This window comes from Hypomesus transpacificus, chromosome 19 (assembly GCF_021917145.1).
Source record: "Hypomesus transpacificus isolate Combined female chromosome 19, fHypTra1, whole genome shotgun sequence".
In the NCBI taxonomy this organism is placed as follows: Eukaryota; Metazoa; Chordata; class Actinopteri; order Osmeriformes; family Osmeridae; genus Hypomesus; species Hypomesus transpacificus.
In genome coordinates, this window is record NC_061078.1 from 324603 (window position 1) to 342501 (window position 17899).

Below are 17899 nucleotides of genomic sequence, written 5' to 3' on the forward strand. Positions count from 1 at the left end.
AGAGTGAAAAATGTAGAGGTGGCATTTAAGTTGTGTGGCTGCATGGCTGGCCTGGAGACAAGCCAACACTGAAACTGTCTGGAAGCACTTTGCAAATGACACTGATCTATCTGTAGACCTGCTCCCACCTGCAGCCCATCTTAATGTCTGTCTCTCACAGGAGAAGCACACACACACACACACACAGAGATCATGTACACACGTCATCAGGCAAGCACATACAGGTTTGGACACACAAATGCAACTACACAATGATTGATGAACGAACAGTCTCACCCTAAGCAAGCACACACACACACCTGTTTACCACTCTACACTGCCACACGGTCTCTCCACCAATTAGAACTCAGGATGAGAGAGTTCTTGGTGTTCCACTAATTACATACTGATTAGTTTACATAGGGGACAGAAAGACAGCAACTGAGCGATAGAGCGAGGGAGGAGAGGGGACAGGACAGGACAGGATAGGATAGGAGGAGAGGGGACAGGACAGGATAGGACAGGACAGGATAGGAGGAGAGGGGACAGGACAGGACAGGATAGGAGGAGAGGGGACAGGACAGGATAGGATAGGATAGGACAGGACAGGACAGGACAGGACAGGATAGGATAGGACAGGACAGGACAGGATAGGAGGAGAGGGGACAGGACAGGACAGGATAGGATAGGAGGAGAGGGGACAGGACAGGATAGGATAGGACAGGATAGGACAGGATAGGAGGAGAGGAGAAAGAGAAGGAGAGAAAGGGAGAGGAAGAGAAGAGATGAAAGGGGAAGAGAGGGAAAGAGGTAAGGAGAGGAGAAGGAGGAGGAGAGGAAAAAGAAGAGAACACTGTAAGCCTCGTTGGCCTAGTGTAAACATGGTGGTTAATCCCAGGGCAGAGGGACCCACCAGTGAGGTAGCTGCAGCAGGCCTGTCTCCATCCCAGCCTTCAGGCCTTCTCTGGGAGGCGGAGCAGCCAGGTTGGGCTGCACTCTCCCCAGACAGACCCTCCCAGGTTGGGCTGCACTCTCCCCAGACAGACCCTCCCAGGTTGGGCTGCACTCTCCCCAGACAGACCCTCCCAGGTTGGGCTGCACTCTCCCCAGACAGACCCTCCCAGGCTGGGCTGCACTCTCCCCGTGTAAAAATGGACGTGCATGCCACAAAACAAGCTCACTCAATCACACACACACTTCAATCACACTCAATCACACACATACACACTTCTACACAGTGTGATTGCGGTCTAGCCCAGGATGGTTTCAGCAGGGCTGGAACTGGGAGGGTTAGCAGTTCTGAGTTGTGTGTGTGTGTCAAGGGGAGACAGGGTTAGGGTAGAAAAGGGGTGAGAGGGAGGGGATGAGCTCCTGAGTTTCTCCAAAATCAATTCTCATCATCTCTGTGGCAGCTGGTACCCAGAAAGAGGGGGGAGGAGGAGAGGATGGGAGGTGAGAGGGGGAGAAAGAGAGAGAAGGGCACGGGTAGGAGGGAGGAGGGGGCAGCATGGTAGGGACAGTGTGTGTGGTGTGTGTGTTTGTGGTGTGCGTGTGCTGTGTGAGCGTGCGTGTGCGTGTGGTGTGTGAGGCGAGTGTGTGTGTGTGTGTGGAGGTGAGTCCTTACCTCTGCAGATGGTACCGTTGCCTACGTAGCCAGGCTTGCAGGTGCACAGGTGTCCCCTGACGGTGTTGGTGCAGATTGCGTTGTCATCACAGCCACTCTGGCTGCCCCAACACTCGTCATGCTCTGAGGGCGACAGGCAGGGTCACACACGTCAGTGTGTGTGTGTGTGTGTGTGTGTGTGTGTGTGTGTGTGTGTGTGTGTGTGTGTGTGTGTGTGTGTGTGTGTGAGTAACACTTCAGAAACACTGTGGTCAGGGAAACGGAGGTTGCCGGAAACAAATACACACCACATGTACACACACGCACCACATGTACACACACATACACACACAAACCACATGTACAGACACACACACACACCACATGTAAAGTAACATCTCAGCTACCAGACACAGTGTAAAGTAACATCTCAGCCTGCAAACACAGTGCTATATTAACAATACCGTGATGTAGCTGTATTAAAGCCTGGTCTGGCTTTAAACGGTCCTCCTCCCCTCCACCCTCTTATCCGCTCCCTGGCTTCTCTCCCCTCCACCCTCTCCGCTCTTCTCCCCTCCACCCTCTCCTCCATCCTCTTCTCCCCTCCCTGGCTTCTCTCCCCTCCACCCTCTCCGCTCTTCTCCCCTCCACCCTCTCCTCCACCCTCTCCTACCCTCCCTGGCTTCTCTCCCCTTCACCCTCTCCGCTCTTCTCCCCTCCCCTCCTCTCCTAAGGCTTTTCATGTGGAAGAACTCATTAGGTTACGTCACCCTGAAATAAACACCAACTCATCACGGTGTTGCTTATGTACTGGAAGAAGGGGCAAATCAGTAGTATAAATATTTAACAGAACTTAGTGCATCACTCTGTTTGCAGGATTATTGGGATCTGTTTGTTGATGAAAGAGGATTCCTGAAGGGATGATAAAATACATGCGATCAATAAAAGAAGTCTGGTGCATGCTGGGATGGAGCCTATAGAAGTCCTCCACACAGCCCACTGTAACCTAGCAACTATGTGATGACCACCAGCGAACTGTGGTGGGTTAACTAGCCATCCATCCATCATCCAGCCAGCCAGCCAGCCAGCCAGCCAAAGTAGGCCTCCGGCCTGTCTGTCCCTCCCTCTGGTTCAAACACACCTCATCATCATGCAGCAACCAGGAAAGTCATGACTAATGCATTCCTTCTTCATTAATGAGCTGTGCTTAAAGAGCCCTGAAGCAGCCAGAACACATTATGTAGCACTTTTCACCCCAGGAACTGTTCCCTGAGGTGAAACAGAACGTAGAGGTGAATGTCAACAGTGAGGAAGCGATGTGTCAGGGTTTATCACCAGGGTAACAGGGGAGGGGCTATGATCAGTGTTTTGGATGAGGCAGGCTTTGGTGTTTGAATATGCAGCATGGTTGTCTCAGTGAGGCTCAAGACGGAAGAGGCATGTGACAACAAAACAGCTGCTGACGCAAGGCTGCCATCTGGGGAAAGAATTCAAAACGCTGAAGGACATCTTACTTACACAAAATGGCCAATATAGGTGAGAGGTTAAATATAAGAGGGTAAAACCGTGGAGATTAAAAATTAATCTAAAATCAGGGGACTGATAAAACACATGTACCAGGATCCAGGAAAGGTTGGAGGTCATAGGAAGTACGGAACTAGTGTGATTGGAGGAGAGGTGTGGATGTGGTGACTGTGGGCCTGTCCTGTGTGGAGGGGGAGCCTATTCCAGGGTCAGGGTGTAGATGTACACACACCTGTACCTGCACTTTACACCTCAGTACAGGGCCTACAGTTAATACCCCCTCACTCACCCACTCCGGGTTCAAACCTCCACCCTCTGACTCGAACGAAACGAACACCCTTCATAGACCCCATCCTACCTGGCAGTTTGATGGCGTCGTGGCCAGGTCTAATACTGAGGTGTGTGTTCACTGTTCAACCAGTTCAACTGTGTCGCAGAGGCATGCAGCTACAAGGATTAAGCTGAATAAGACTACGTCCTGCAGACATTATGAAAGTCATTATATTCCTCTGCGTGCTGCTTGCAGAGCATATCGAAAGAACTATAAAATAGCTGTACTTAAAGCCATCGTAGATCCCAGATATTAAGAAGGGAAGACTGGACTTAGGGCTGTAAAACTTACCTTCAGAGATGAAGTCACTGCATAAGTCTTGTCTTGTCTAGGAGTAAAACCAACATTTCGTGATTCACTTTAAATTTGCTAATAAATTCTTGAGGCGCTAATTTCCTCCTCCTCTAACCGAAGCTCCGCAGCCTGCTCACGAGCCTCACGTACCGCAGTAATGTGGAATTTAATGACCAGTGACAAGCCTATAAAAAAGACCTCAGAACTCGGTAGTATTTTTGGAGCTTGAATGTCGGTTTGAATGTCGGTTGTGAGTGCTTCCTGGCGCAAGCGGCCGTACGTGAATGCTGCACGTGAAGGAAAACATCCCAGGCATAGGAACTTAATGTCACCGTGTTTAACTGTCCCATAGGAACTCAATGTCACCGTGTTTAACTGCGGCGACATAGATTTCCATTAGCTTTGCCGGAGAGAATCCCTGTTTCCCCGAAGGAACCCCCTCGAGCTCACGAGATGGAGCTCTATTCCAACGGATTTGGTTTTTCTGAACACTAGGTCGTTAAGGAATGTATATGCACCAATCGGTTCACAGTACATCGCACGGGCTGTTTTGAAGGGGTTCATTACACGTAGCATGTAGCATTATTAACATTAGTAAATGGGTTCTAGTGGCATCTATGTTTGATTACAAATACGTAGGCCTAATGCTTCACTGAGCGAAAAACTTGCCTGGGTGGTATAGTGGTTAATCCGCAACGGATTACTACCGGTTGAGGCTGTGTAGCCTGTACAGCCCCCCGTGTCTACATTCCTACCGGTTGAGGCTGGTACAACCAGTGTTTACATTGCCGCGGCAGAGCGAGTCTAGCGAGCTAATGTAACTCATTTACAACTCCCTGAGAGGAACGGACAAAGCCAACAGGAAAAGATGCTTAGGCTGCAGTTCACATTATTGTAAGCACATCCCATTAATCTGGTGTCAACGCGCCGCTAGTCCAAAGACATAGTGCGGATTTGTTTTCTCCCCATTACGGCACCGGGAATAGAGGTTATGCATCATAAAACGGCGGCACACCGTCTTCAAGATAAACAGCGCGAGAGTCGGATGGACATCAGACGTGATGGGAGCGCTCGCCTCGCGGTGCAGAGACACGCGGGGGACATGAGTCCGACATTAAAGTTTAACGGCGGAGCTAAATATGAACGGTAGTTCTCAGAGCCAATTACAGATGGATGACAGAGGGGGCCAGAAGTGGCACGCTGCTTATGGCGGACGTTCCGTCTCTCGTTGTATTTTATGGCTTCTCAAATTGGTCGGTAACGAGTCGGCCTATTGGATTGACCTCTATTTTTAAGAGTTAACGAATACGGGAGTTGTTGCCAAGGTTACCACTCCCGTCACATCTGAGTTCCGCATTCATTACTTATAATTGGAATTGGATTTTATAAAATGTTCATTAGGCCTATACATAGGCTATAACGTATCTAGGAGAAAAATACCGTCTTTCCAGTGCGACCATTTCTGAAAATAAATGTACCAACTGTTGCATGAAATTAATCTTTTGGCTCCTGCAAAGGCTTTCGTCAGTCGATGTATTGCAAAGATGATTGCTGATCACGGAATATTCAGTAGCCTACAAGTCAGTTATAACCGGACATATTGATCGGCAAAATGAATGTAGAACGTAAAAAAAAGGCCATTACCCACACAGATGAAAATTTAATTTCAGCCCACATTAGGAGAAAATCAAGAGTTAGCTCTACCTTGTTAGGAGGGTGGTCAGCCATAAATAAACAATTACATGTCCTTCCCTCGTAGATCAATACTGTAAGTTAGGTGTTAATCTAAAGTCTGGTGTGTAAGGAGAGGAGAGAATGGAGGTGCTGACAAGCTAATTGCTAATCAGGCTAGTACCAAACTTGAGCCGGGAGCTCCGTTTACATGCCCTGTTTCATCAGCGTAGCTACAGCTTCACATCAGCCGCATCTGCTTAGAGGGTAGGTAAACACTCAGTGAATTGATGTCAACTGATGTTTTGAAAGGTTGAAACAAATTTTTTAATACAAAAAAGTACAAAGTGCAAGAGGTAGGCCTACACTCTTGCCTTTTTGAGGTTCTTGCTGTTTAATTGTAACTTGTCTAACTACATGCTCTTATTGTTCTTCCCTTTGGGACTTATTTGGTTTCACAATGCATGCTTCATGTTTGGCTACCCACAATGTTTGAGGCTATCTTGTGGTTATGATCAGGGACCTGTGCACTTTTGTAAAACTCTCTTGGAAGTGGCTTTGGATAAAGCGTGTGCTTAATGCATAAATGTAATGTAAATGTAATGTAAAACGTTTCTAAAGGTTAAACAAATATTTTTTTCCACAAAAGGTCAAATAAAAGGTTGCATCATTGATGAATAGTTGATGAGGACTCTACTATGCTGTACTGTGCTTTAATGTTGTCCGTTTTAGGCTTCTCTGTTCTCCTCTCCCATCTCCCTTTCACTCTGTGTGTCTTGTCTGGGTTGTTATATGTGTGGAAACTGCAAGTGCAGCTCGGATCCAAGACGGATTCGAGAGGCTGCAGATAGAGTGCAGCTAGTCTGTTTTGTTATATGTTTTAGATCTATTACTTTTATCACTTGTATTATTGTTTTTGTTGATTTGATGTAAAGCACCTTGGGCTGCAATTCTTATATGAAATGCTAGATAAATAAAGTCTTACTTACTGTGTGTGTGGAAAAAAGGGAGAAAACAAACTATGTTATGGATGAGACAGAGTTAGCGATGTTGACATGACTGAGAATAGAGACATTCCTGATCACCCATGGCCATATATGAAGGAGATGTTCAAAATTGTCGGTGTCATTGCATTTTAGCGTCAGCCCATCCCGTTGTTCCCAGGCCACGACAGGAGGGAGCTGGAGACGAGCGGCTGCAGTGTATGAACGCAGTATTAATCACAGTTATTACCAGGAGAAACATTCAGAGGAGCAGATGGCTGAACTCTAACTGCCTGTGAATACGCCTCAAGTGTCGTCTGCTAGCGACCTCCCCTGCATCACCGGGAATGAGGATTTATGGTGTTCTGTACGAGGCTTAGAGCCAGCCCAGCTCCTCTCCTCCCCCTGCTGCCAGGATCACCTCAGGCAGGTAAACCCAGACCAGCACTCAGGGCCCTGGATTCTGGTTCAAGGGAACAAGCCCCAGACCAGCAATCAGGGCCCTGGATCCTGGTTCAAGGGAACAAGCAGGAGTGAACAGGCAGAAACAGGGCCTCATCTCTGCTGGGAGGATGATGACACATCACAGGAAGTGTGTGATGTTCACATGTACGAGTCAAACTATCTCTCTCCACCCCTCCCCTTCTATCACCCACTCTCCATCCTCCTCTCTCTCTCCATCCCCCTCTCTCCATCTTCCTTTCTCTCTCCACCCCTCCCGCCATCACCCTCTCTCCATCCTCCTCTCTCTCTCCATCTATCTCTCCATCCCCCTCTCTCTCTCCATCTATCTCTCCATTCCCTTCTCTCTCTCCATCTATCTCTCCATCCTCCTCTCTCTCCATCTATCTCTCCATTCCCCTCTCTCCCTCCATCCTCCTCTCTCTCTCCATCTATCTCTCCATCTCCCTCTCTCTCTCCATCCTCCTCTCTCCATCTATCTCTCCATCCCCCTCTCTCCCTCCATCTATCTCTCCATCCCCCTCTCTCCATCCCCCTTTCTCTCTTCATCTATCTCTCCATCCTCCTCTCTATCTCCATCCTCTCTCTCTCCATCCCCCTCTCTCTCTCCATCCTCTCTCTCTCCATCCTCTCTCTCCCCCTCTCTCTCTCCATCCCCCTCTCTCCCTCCATCCTTCTCTGAGTTGCCTGTTTCTCTCCACAGAGCTGAAATCAGCAGAAGTGCAATTACTGCTGCCTCCCTCTTTACACTGTCTCCACAAGGACCCCTCAGCCAGGGGGAGGGAGAGAGAACAAAAAGAGAACATTGCAAAAGACAGAAAGAAAGTAGAGAAAGAAAGAGAGAGAACTGTGTGGTGTGTGTGTGATGATGTGTGACATGCATGGGGCCTGTCGGGAGGAGGGGCAGCAGGGAGGAGAAAGAGAAGGTGTCCCCATTCTGCTCTCAGATCACATTCACACATTTACACATACACCTGTGTACACAGGTACACACATACACAAGGAACATGGATAAGAACCTCCAGATAATCGACAAATCTGTGACTTTTCTCTCGTCTGTCTGAGATAGTTGCACGTGGGCGTAGCTGTGCAGTTAAACACCTCTCCCAGGTCCTGTTTACGGCACACTGCAGATCCACAACACACATCCCTTCCGCTCTCTCCACATTCATCAGCTCAGTGGCCCACAGGGATACCCTCCACAGTAGAACGTTCTGAATGGTTCCTGTTCAACATCACCTCACTTTCACAGCGAGAGACCGACAGAAGCCTGATCCCCGTCAGCACCATGGGATTCCCTCTCCTCAGACAAACACAAGTAAACTGCCACTCGTCACGGGGTCCTTCTGACATGCCCTGGGTGAGTGCAGAGGAGGACAGCAACATGCAGGTCTGAGAGCAGAGCATCCGTACAGAACGGAGGAGCATGTGGGGAAGCAGTTCTCCCGTGTCTGCGGGGTTGACTCACTGCTGTCATTCATCAGCCAGGTGCTTTTTTCCAGAGGGATGCAGAGTTCTAACAGGATTTCAGGGGTCAGACTCAATTAATGATCTGTATTTACGACAATGAAACAATAATGAATGAAACTGCTAAAGCTATTACATAATATTACACTATGTACAGTCATTCTATCTTTGTCTGAAGTTTGGCATTGCACTAAGCATTCTCTCTTCTCGACACCTCTCTCCTCACCCCTCCACACCTTTCTCCTCACCCTCCTCACCCTTCCTCACCCCTCCTCACCCTTCCTCACCCATCCCCAGAATCCCTCAGCTCTGAGCCAGGCCACCTGGTTGGCAGAATAAACTTTCCAGTAAAATCACCTCTGATTGGCTGAATGACACTGGACGCGGCACTGTATAAGGACAGATGATTCCAGAATTATGTACGAGTAATTTAGCCAATCAGAGAAATCAATACAATCAGCGGTTGTGTTGGTGTGTGAATATCTGGCCTGACTGTCTGTTCTCTACATTCTAAAAACAACAGAGGCTGGCTGGAGGTGGAGAACGAGGCAGGTTATTATTTATAATCTGATTAAACGAGCGATACTTGTAATTCCACACAATGCATTACTGTCTCTGATCTCATTTGTCTGAAGAGAACAAAGACAATAATAGGATACAAACAATCTATAAACATCAGCAGAGAGCTAAGTTGATTTTTCTACTGTAGATATTTATGTGTTTATTAATACTACGTTGCTAGGAAACCTGACTACATTCGTTATCATGATTGTGGCCGTGTGTGCGAGTGTATATGTGTGTATCAGTGTGTATGAGTGTGTGTGTATAAGTGTGTGTATGTGAGTATCTCACCTGAGCAGGAGAAGTCGTCCACCCTGATGAAGCCAGGCAGGCAGTCACAGCGATGGCTGCCAGGCAGGTTGACACACACCGTGTTGGTCTGGCAGTACTGCAGCTGGCTGGCACACTCGTCGATGTCTGCACACACACACACACACATACACACACACAAACAGGTCAGGAGAGGAGTGTGTGGATGGACACACACACTCACAAGTAGACACACACACACGTTTCAAGGCACCGCAAAAATAAATGACAGCAGTGAGAGAGAGCTGAGGGGATCATGTCTGAGCAGCAATTCAATTTGAAACTTCAAATATCCCTCTTGATTCAAACATCCTCTGTGATTCAAGCAATTCTCCACAAAGATGAAATTGTAACACTTGATGCAGACGGAGAAGAAATTACACCACGACGGTCGTTAAGTGCCAATTACTCTTGGCACTTAACAGTGTTGGCTCTTGCCTGTCTGTGCTGGTGGGGGGCTGGGGAGCAGCTGATCATCACCAACAAACTGTTGACTAACAAGAGCTGATCAGTTCTGCTGTACTGTTTTACCATACAGACACACAGGGAGAAACCTGGGAGAACCTGGAGGAACCTGGGAGAACCTGGAGGAACCTGGGAGAACCTGGAGGAACCTAGAAGGTTATCGTGGTTCCACTAATTTCTGTTCTGGAAGGACTTGTGATGGAAGCTCAGCTCTGAGAGTTATGCTCGCACTAGTTCAGATAATTTTTGATTGTCGCGCTGTGCTTGGTAGCTGAGATTGTAAATTAGTAAAATGTCAAATGTCGCTCTGTGTTGGAGATCCTGTCTACAGAAGCCAGTCCCAGTAGTTCATGGACTCAAGAATGCATGTGTGTGTGCATGTGAGTGTGTGTGTGAGTGTGTATACTGTGTGAGTGTGTGTGTACTGTGTGTGTCACAAACACATACATCAGAAGTTCTGGGTCCCAGCAAAAGGGCCCCACAAAGTCAAGGTTTTCATGTTTCACTGTATAGGGGAGTTAAACAACCACACATACACGCACACATATGACATACATACACACACTTGCACACACACAGACTGTCAGCTGTGCGGTCAGAATAATTGGAGATGGACAGAGATTCTGGAGGGAGGGGAGGAGAAAGAGAGAGATGAGAGGGATGTGGCCTGAATGCTGTGTGAGAGAATCCCCCACAGAGAACATGGCCTCCTTTCAGCACCAGGCCTCCTGGGACCTGCAGCTCTGCACTTAGACCAGAACACTGAGGAGAGGAGAGGAAAGGAGAGGGGAGGAGGGGGAGGGGAGAGGAGAGGAGAGGAGAGGAGAGGAGAGGAGAGGGGAGGGGAGGAGGGGAGAGGAGAGGAGAGGGGAGGGGAGGGGAGGGGAGGGGAGGGGAGGGGAGGGGAGGGGAGGGGAGGGGAGGGGAGGGGAGGGGAGGGGAGGGGAGGAGGGGAGGGGAGAGGAGAGGGGGGAGAAGAGAGGGGGGAGGAGAAGAGAGGAGAGGAGAGGAGAGGAGAGGAGAGGGGAGGGGAGGGGAGGAGAGGAGAGGGGAGGAGGGGAGAGGGGAGGGGAGGAGGGGAGAGGAGAGAGGGGGGAGGAGAAGAGAGGAGAGGGTAGGTGAGGGGAGGGGAGGAGGGGAGAGGAGAGGGGAGAGAAGAGGGAGGAAGGGAGGGGTGGAGGAAAGAGAGAGAGGAGGGGACAGAGAGAGAGAGAGGTGATGAGAGAGAGAGGTGAGGAGAGATAAATCCACATACTATGCCCCAGTGAGACTCAGACACCCAGATAATATTCAGGTAATATCATGATAGATTGCAGCCAGACTCCCACCTATTCTGACTGCTCTTATGTAGCGGGAACATTCTCTTTCTGAGCATGATAACATGCAGTTAAGGCTGGAGGATCTGGCTGACTAACTATGAGACCAAACAAAGGAAGGGTGTGGAAAGCTTGGGAGCTGGTAAGTGTGAGCACTTGAGATGTTTTCTGAGGCTACAGTACCATTCAACATGAGGAGGATAATTCTAGTCTCCAGGGATGTAGTGAGGAATACATCTACATATCGTATCGAGCTAAATGAACATCTTCTCTGTTTATGGCATCTACCCCTCCTCTCCTCCCTCCCTCCCTCCACTCCCCCACCCCTCCTCTCTTTCTCCCTCCTCCATCCCCCACCCCTCCTCCCTCCTCTCCTCCCTCCCTCCACCCCCCCCCACCACCACACTCTCCTCCCTCTACCTCTACACAGGCACAGCAGGGTGAGGAGGGGTTAACCTCTACACAGGAACAGCAGGGTGAGGAGGGGTTAACCTCTACACAGGAACAGCAGAGTGAGGAGGGGTTAACCTCTACACAGGAACAGCAGGGTGAGGAGGGGTTAACCTCTAGACAGGAACAGCAGGGTGAGGAGGGGTTAACAGGTTGAATAATTCAGTCGTGCGTTGGGAGGTTTAACAGGAGTGACATCACCTGTGTGTGTGTGTGTGTGCTGTAGAATGTTGAGACATAGTGACAGAGAACTGTCATTTCACACCGAGAAATTCATTTTAGTGCCTTCTCGCTCTCTCTCTCTCTGTTTCTCTCTCTCCATTTCCCTCCCCCCTGTCTTTCCACCTGTTCTCTTCTACATGTGTAGAGATGTAGGTCACAACTGGAGAAACCAACAGCTAAAAAGAAGACTGTGTTGGCTCTGCTGAGATCTCTTGACATCAAGATGTGTGTTTGTGCGTGTGTACGTATCTGTATGTGTGTGTGTTTGTGTACTATATGTGTGTGTGTAAGTATGCGTGTGTGTTTGTAAGTGTACGTGTGTATATGCATGTGTGTGTCCACTCTGCTGTGTTGAGGTTCATGAAATGCTTCTTCATCAGACAGCATCATTGTTGTCTTGAGTAAACAGAGTCAGGGAGAACTGTCTCTATAGGCTCTAATGAATCACACCTGCACAGCCCTTTATACTGGCACTCACACACACACACTCACACACACTCACAGACACTCTCACACACACACACAGGGAGAGTGTGAGAGAGACAGGGCCAGGGTGATCACTTCTTCCAGAGGAGCATTTTTCAATCCAATCCCCCCCGGCTGAAATTCCAATTTGGAGATTGAAGACTGGAGCGGAAAACCTATTAGATAAAGAAGAAATAGGAGAGGAGAGAGAAGAGAGAGGAGGGAGGGGTGGTGGTAATGGGACTGTGTAAAAGAGGGAAAGAGTGAGAGAGAGAGAGAGAGAGAGAGAGAGAGAGAGAGAGAGATTTTTTCACTCCGACACGGTGCAGTCACATGATGTCTCCCTCAACAACCGACAGCAATCACTGCCTCCCTCACGCCCTCACCCCCTCACCCCCTCACCCTCTCACCCCCTCACCCCCTCACCTGCTGGCAACGGCGTCGCCAACTGGATCAGCATGATCATCTAGATCACAACACACAACGTAAAATGCTATCTTCACTCTCTCAGCAAGAGGAACAGAGAACCAACACAGATAATTAGTCCTCCCTCTCTCCCTCCCTCCCCCTCCCCATCCTCTCCATTCTCCTCCTGAGCAGACAGAACTAGGACATGTTCACCACAAGCAGATGAAGAGCTGAAGACAAATGTGAAAGTAACTTTTTGGGGACGGTCTCATTAAGTCTGATTTCAGTCTCTTGCTCCTCTCTGCTTCTGTGGAATGTAATGACTGACATAGAGGAGAGAGGGGAGAGGAGGAAGAGAGAGAGGAGAAACAGAGAGAGGAGGAGAGGAAGAGAGAGGCGTGCTGTCCTTGTCTGTCACAGGAACACAAAGCTGGTGTCCTCCTCTTCGTCTGCAGAGTGACAGGAACACCAGAGGGAGGAGCCTGGGCAAGGTATCTCAAGTCATGACCACATCTATACACTGATGGTTGTTTGTGTGTGTGTCTGCGTGTGTGCGTGTGTCTGAGTGTGTGCTTGTGTATGTGTTACTGATAAGTTGCTGTTAAATGCAGTGTTTGTCAGTGCATGAGAGAGAGAGTGTGTGTGTGTGTGTGTGTATGTGTGCACCTGTGTACGTTGTACATCTGTGTCTGAGTGTAAAAGTGAAAAACCGCTGCAGAATATATAAAAAGGGTTTATTTTTCCTTGTGTGTGAAGCCTGGTAGCTGAGATGTGGTTACTTTACACTGTGTCTGGTAGCTGAGATGTTACTTTACACTGTGTCTGGTAGCTGAGATGTGGTTACTTTACACTGTGTCTGGTAGTTGAGATGTGGTTACTTTACACTGTGTCTGGTAGCTGAGATGTTACTTTACACTGTGTATGGTAGCTGAGATGTGGTTACTTTACACTGTGTCTGGTAGTTGAGATGTGGTTACTTTACACTGTGTCTGGTAGCTGAGATGTTGTTACTTTACACTGTGTCTGGTAGCTGAGATGTTACTTTACACTGTGTCTGGTAGTTGAGATGTGGTTACTTTACACTGTGTCTGGTAGTTGAGATGTGGTTACTTTACACTGTGTCTGGTAGCTGAGATGTGGTTACTTTACACTGTGTCTGGTAGTTGAGATGTGGTTACTTTACACTGTGTCTGGTAGTTGAGATGTGGTTACTTTACACTGTGTCTGGTAGCTGAGATGTAGTTACTTTACACTGTGTCTGGTAGTTGAGATGTGGTTACTTTACACTGTGTCTGGTAGTTGAGATGTGGTTACTTTACACTGTGTCTGGTAGTTGAGATGTGGTTACTTTACACTGTGTCTGGTAGTTGAGATGCACACAAACAGGTGAGGCCAGTCTGCTGCAACACCACAGCAGGCTCCTCAGGTGAAAGATCGGGATATTACTGACAGTCAAACTGGCGCTCTCACAGAACAGACACCATCACCATCCTCATCATCATCACATGGAGCAGACAGCAGTCTGAGGCGTCTAGACAGAGGAAAGCGCTGAGGCAGCAGTCACAGCAACAACATCTCACTCCCAGAGAACACAGGCTGGCCTGGTGATGGAACTGAAAGGTGTAGAAATATTACACTCTCAAACCAGTCCCCTCATTAACACGCCCCTGGTTCCACCTGAGACGAGACACACCAGGGAGGTCACCTCCCCACCTACACACACGCACACCTACACACACACACACCTACACACGCCTACACACAGACACACCTACACACACACCTACACACACACACCTACTGTGGCATCATGAGAGGACGTGTGGTAGAGGGGCGGTATGTTTCCCTCTGTGAGTGGCTACCATGCCACAAGATGGCTGACGGGAGAACTACGCCTCCCAGAATGCACCACGCCGACAGGTGCAAATGCCTCATTCCTCTGCTTGAGGCGGGAGCTCAGGCGGGGGAGAGACGACAAAAGGCCACACACAGATACCAAACGAGAGCGAGTGTACCTGGCACAGAGAACTTTAAGTTGAGAATCCATTGGTAGGATCCAAGGTGAGGAGCAACTTTTTGTGTTCACAGTAACTTATGTTTTGCTTCCTGACCTACGTTGTTTTTGTTGGTGAATAAACCGGTTTCTTTGTTTGAACCCACTTTTGCCTGCTCTGTCCGGTTGTGACGCACTGCCCTACGCCCCGCACCGTGGTCTAGCGTCTCATGATACCACCCTACACACACATCTGCAAACATCCACAACACTCACAACTGATCTGAGAAGTATATCTTTCTGTTCCAAATAAAAAGGTCCAGCACTTCACTGTCAGCTTGAACAGCAGCTGAAACTTGAAACCAGCGATCAATAACTCTATAAATACACAACTATAAATACACAGCTATAAATACACAGCCATATATATATCTACATGTCTCAAACAGGAACAGACCTGACAGCACTTAAAGACGTTTAACTCAACATCATCTTCAATAGATCCTCACTGAGTGATCCAGTCCCTCCACACACACCCTTACACACTCAGGTATACACACAAACACTCAAACACACACACACACCGGTACACACACACTGGAACACACATACATTCAGGTACACACACTTAGATACACACACACACGTGTTCCTGTGTCAGCTATCAGAGAGGATCACAGTTGCTAAACACTGATCACAGCAAACATCCCACGCTCCCTCCCATGCTCCGTGTGTGTGTGTGTGTGAGAGAGAGAGAGAACCGGTGTGTGTGTGTGTGTGAGAGAGAGAACTGGTGTGTGTGTGTGTGTGTGTGAGAGAGAGAACCGGTGTGTGTGTGTGTGTGTGAGAGAGAGAACCGGTGTGTGTGTGTGCCCTCCTGCCCTGGTGCAAGGACACAGAGCTCAGGGGAACAGACAGAGATTGATGAGGAGGACGACATTTCCTCTACTGTGAGAGATGTAGAACACTGGGAGGAGGGAGAGAGGGAGAAAGGGGAGAGGAGAGAGGGGAGGGGAGAGGGGTAGAGGAAGAGAGGATGAACTCTGCAAGATCACAGTCATACAGACAATGTGATTAAGCATGAGAGGAATGCTCCTGTAATTACAGAGTCATTATGTATTAGATTAACTTTCTGCTGCTGAAATTTTAAAATCATATTATGGGCGCCTTCGTTCGCGAGATTCTAAATGGTGTGCTTCGGTAGAGAGAGAGAAAAAGAGAGAGAGAGAAAAAGAGAGAGAGAGAAAAAGAGAGAGAGAGAGAAGAGACTAGAAGGAGAGAAGATTATCAGTATTTTGCTGCAGTTCAAATCCTTCATCTTCCTGTTCTCTTCTTCTTGACTTTTCTTCATCAACTCATCATTCAGTCATCATGTTGCACAAGCTCCCACTCTGGGTGTCTATGGCACAGACTGGTGTTAACATGCTACACACACCTATACCGTACACAGGACATTGATACCATACACACACAGACACACACACACTGATACTGTACACACACACACACACACTGATACTGTACACACACATATAATATTACATTTCACAAGCTGAAGAGGAAGTGTTCACTGTCCTTCAGTGATGTAGAGGTGAGATAGAGGTGAGATAGAGGCGAGATAGAGGCGAGATAGAGGCGAGATAGAGGTGAGGTAGAGGTGAGGTAGAGGTGAGATAGAGGTGAGGTAGAGGTGAGGTAGAGGCGAGGTAGAGGCGAGGTAGAGGTGAGATAGAGGTGAGATAGAGGTGAGGTAGAGGTGAGGTAGAGGTGAGATAGAGGTGAGATAGAGGTGAGATAGAGGTGAGATAGAGGCGAGGTAGAGGCGAGGTAGAGGTGAGGTAGAGGTGAGATAGAGGGGAGATAGAGGTGAGGTAGAGGTGAGGTAGAGGTGAGGTAGAGGTGAGATAGAGGTGAGATAAAGGCGAGGTAGAGTTTAGTTCTCTAGCAGGTATTTACCAGGCAGTTCAGAACAACAGGCCAGGAATCCCAAACTCTGCAATATTCATCAGGACATATCTATATTTCATCTGCAGCAACAGTAATAAAAGCCAGAAGTAAGTTTGAGAAGCAGATATTCTATTTATATTTGACAAGAATCAAATCTGCTCTGTGAAGCTCAAAATTATTCTACCAAACATTCCCTTTTCCTTCAGCTCTCTCTCTCTCTATTTCTGTTGTTTGTCTATCTCTCTCTCTCTCTCACACACACACACACACACAGTTCTCTCAAGGTGAATAAAACATTGTGCAGCTAGAAGAAGCTCAGAGGTCAGGAGACACCTGACAACCCCTGCCTGTCTGCCTGCCCGCCTGCCTGCCTGCCTGCCTGCCTGCCCGCCTGCCTGTCTGTCTGTCTGTCTGTCTGTCTGTCTGTCTGTCTGTCTGTCTGTCTGTCTGTCTGTCTGCAGAAATGTATTTTACTCTCAGTCTCTTTCTCTCTTTCAGTTTACTTTCTCTCTATGCATGTGTGTGTGAGAGTGTATGTGTGTGGGGTGTTGTGATTCTGTGTTCTGTGTTGTTTTGTGCAGATGAGTGGAACGCAGATGCCTAATTAGAGCGGGAGTGATAGAGCAGACCCAAACAGAGGAAGAGAGGAGCAGCAGTTCCTTCTCAGACATCCCTCCATCACTGGAGCGAATCCTTTATTATCTCCCTTCTCTGGTGGAGAGCAGAAAGAGAGAGACAGAGAGAGGAGATAGAGACAGAGAGAGGAGAGAGAGAGACAGAGAGAGGAGAGAGAGACAGAGAGAGAGAGAGAGACAGAGAGAGGAGAGAGAGACAGAGAGAGGAGAGAGAGACAGAGAGAGGACAGACAGACAGAGAGAGGAGATAGAGACAGAGAGAGGAGAGAGAGACAGAGAGAGGAGAGAGAGACAGAGAGAGGACAGAGAGACAGAGAGAGGAGAGAGAGACAGAGAGAGGACAGAGAGACAGAGAGAGGAGAGAGAGACAGAGAGAGAGACAGAGAGAGGGAGTGATAGCAGCTTGTAGTGAGCATTGGAGAACTGCTCGAGGATCGTCTTAAATTGCCCTGGCTCCTCTCTCTTGGCTTAGTCTGGGACTAGGGCTAGTCTGGGACTAGGGTTATTCTGGGACTAAAGGGTTAGGGTTAGCTAACCCATCTTTACTGTGGAACCTCTGATCCTCTGTCCAGCAGAACCTCTGATCCTCTCTGTCCAGCAGAACCTCTGATCCTCTGTCCAGCAGAACCTCTGATCCTCTCTGTCCAGTAGAACCTCTGATCCTCTCTGTCCAGCAGAACCTCTGATCCTCTGTCCAGCAGAACCTCTGATCCTCTGTCCAGCAGAACCTCTGATCCTCTCTGTCCAGTAGAACCTCTGATCCTCTCTGTCCAGCAGAACCTCTGATCCTCTGTCCAGCAGAACCTCTGATCCT

At 48.5% G+C, this 17899-nt stretch overlaps 1 protein-coding gene across 1 annotated transcript in view; it reads right to left on the reverse strand.

The window, feature by feature from the left end:
* The window catches only part of LOC124482086 (protein kinase C-binding protein NELL1-like), a 135694-nt gene that overhangs the window by 40883 nt on the left and 76912 nt on the right, over positions 1-17899 (reverse strand). The window contains 2 exon segments of the mRNA XM_047042439.1: positions 1604-1726; positions 9167-9292. Coding sequence (XP_046898395.1) covers positions 1604-1726; positions 9167-9292 — 249 coding nt within the window.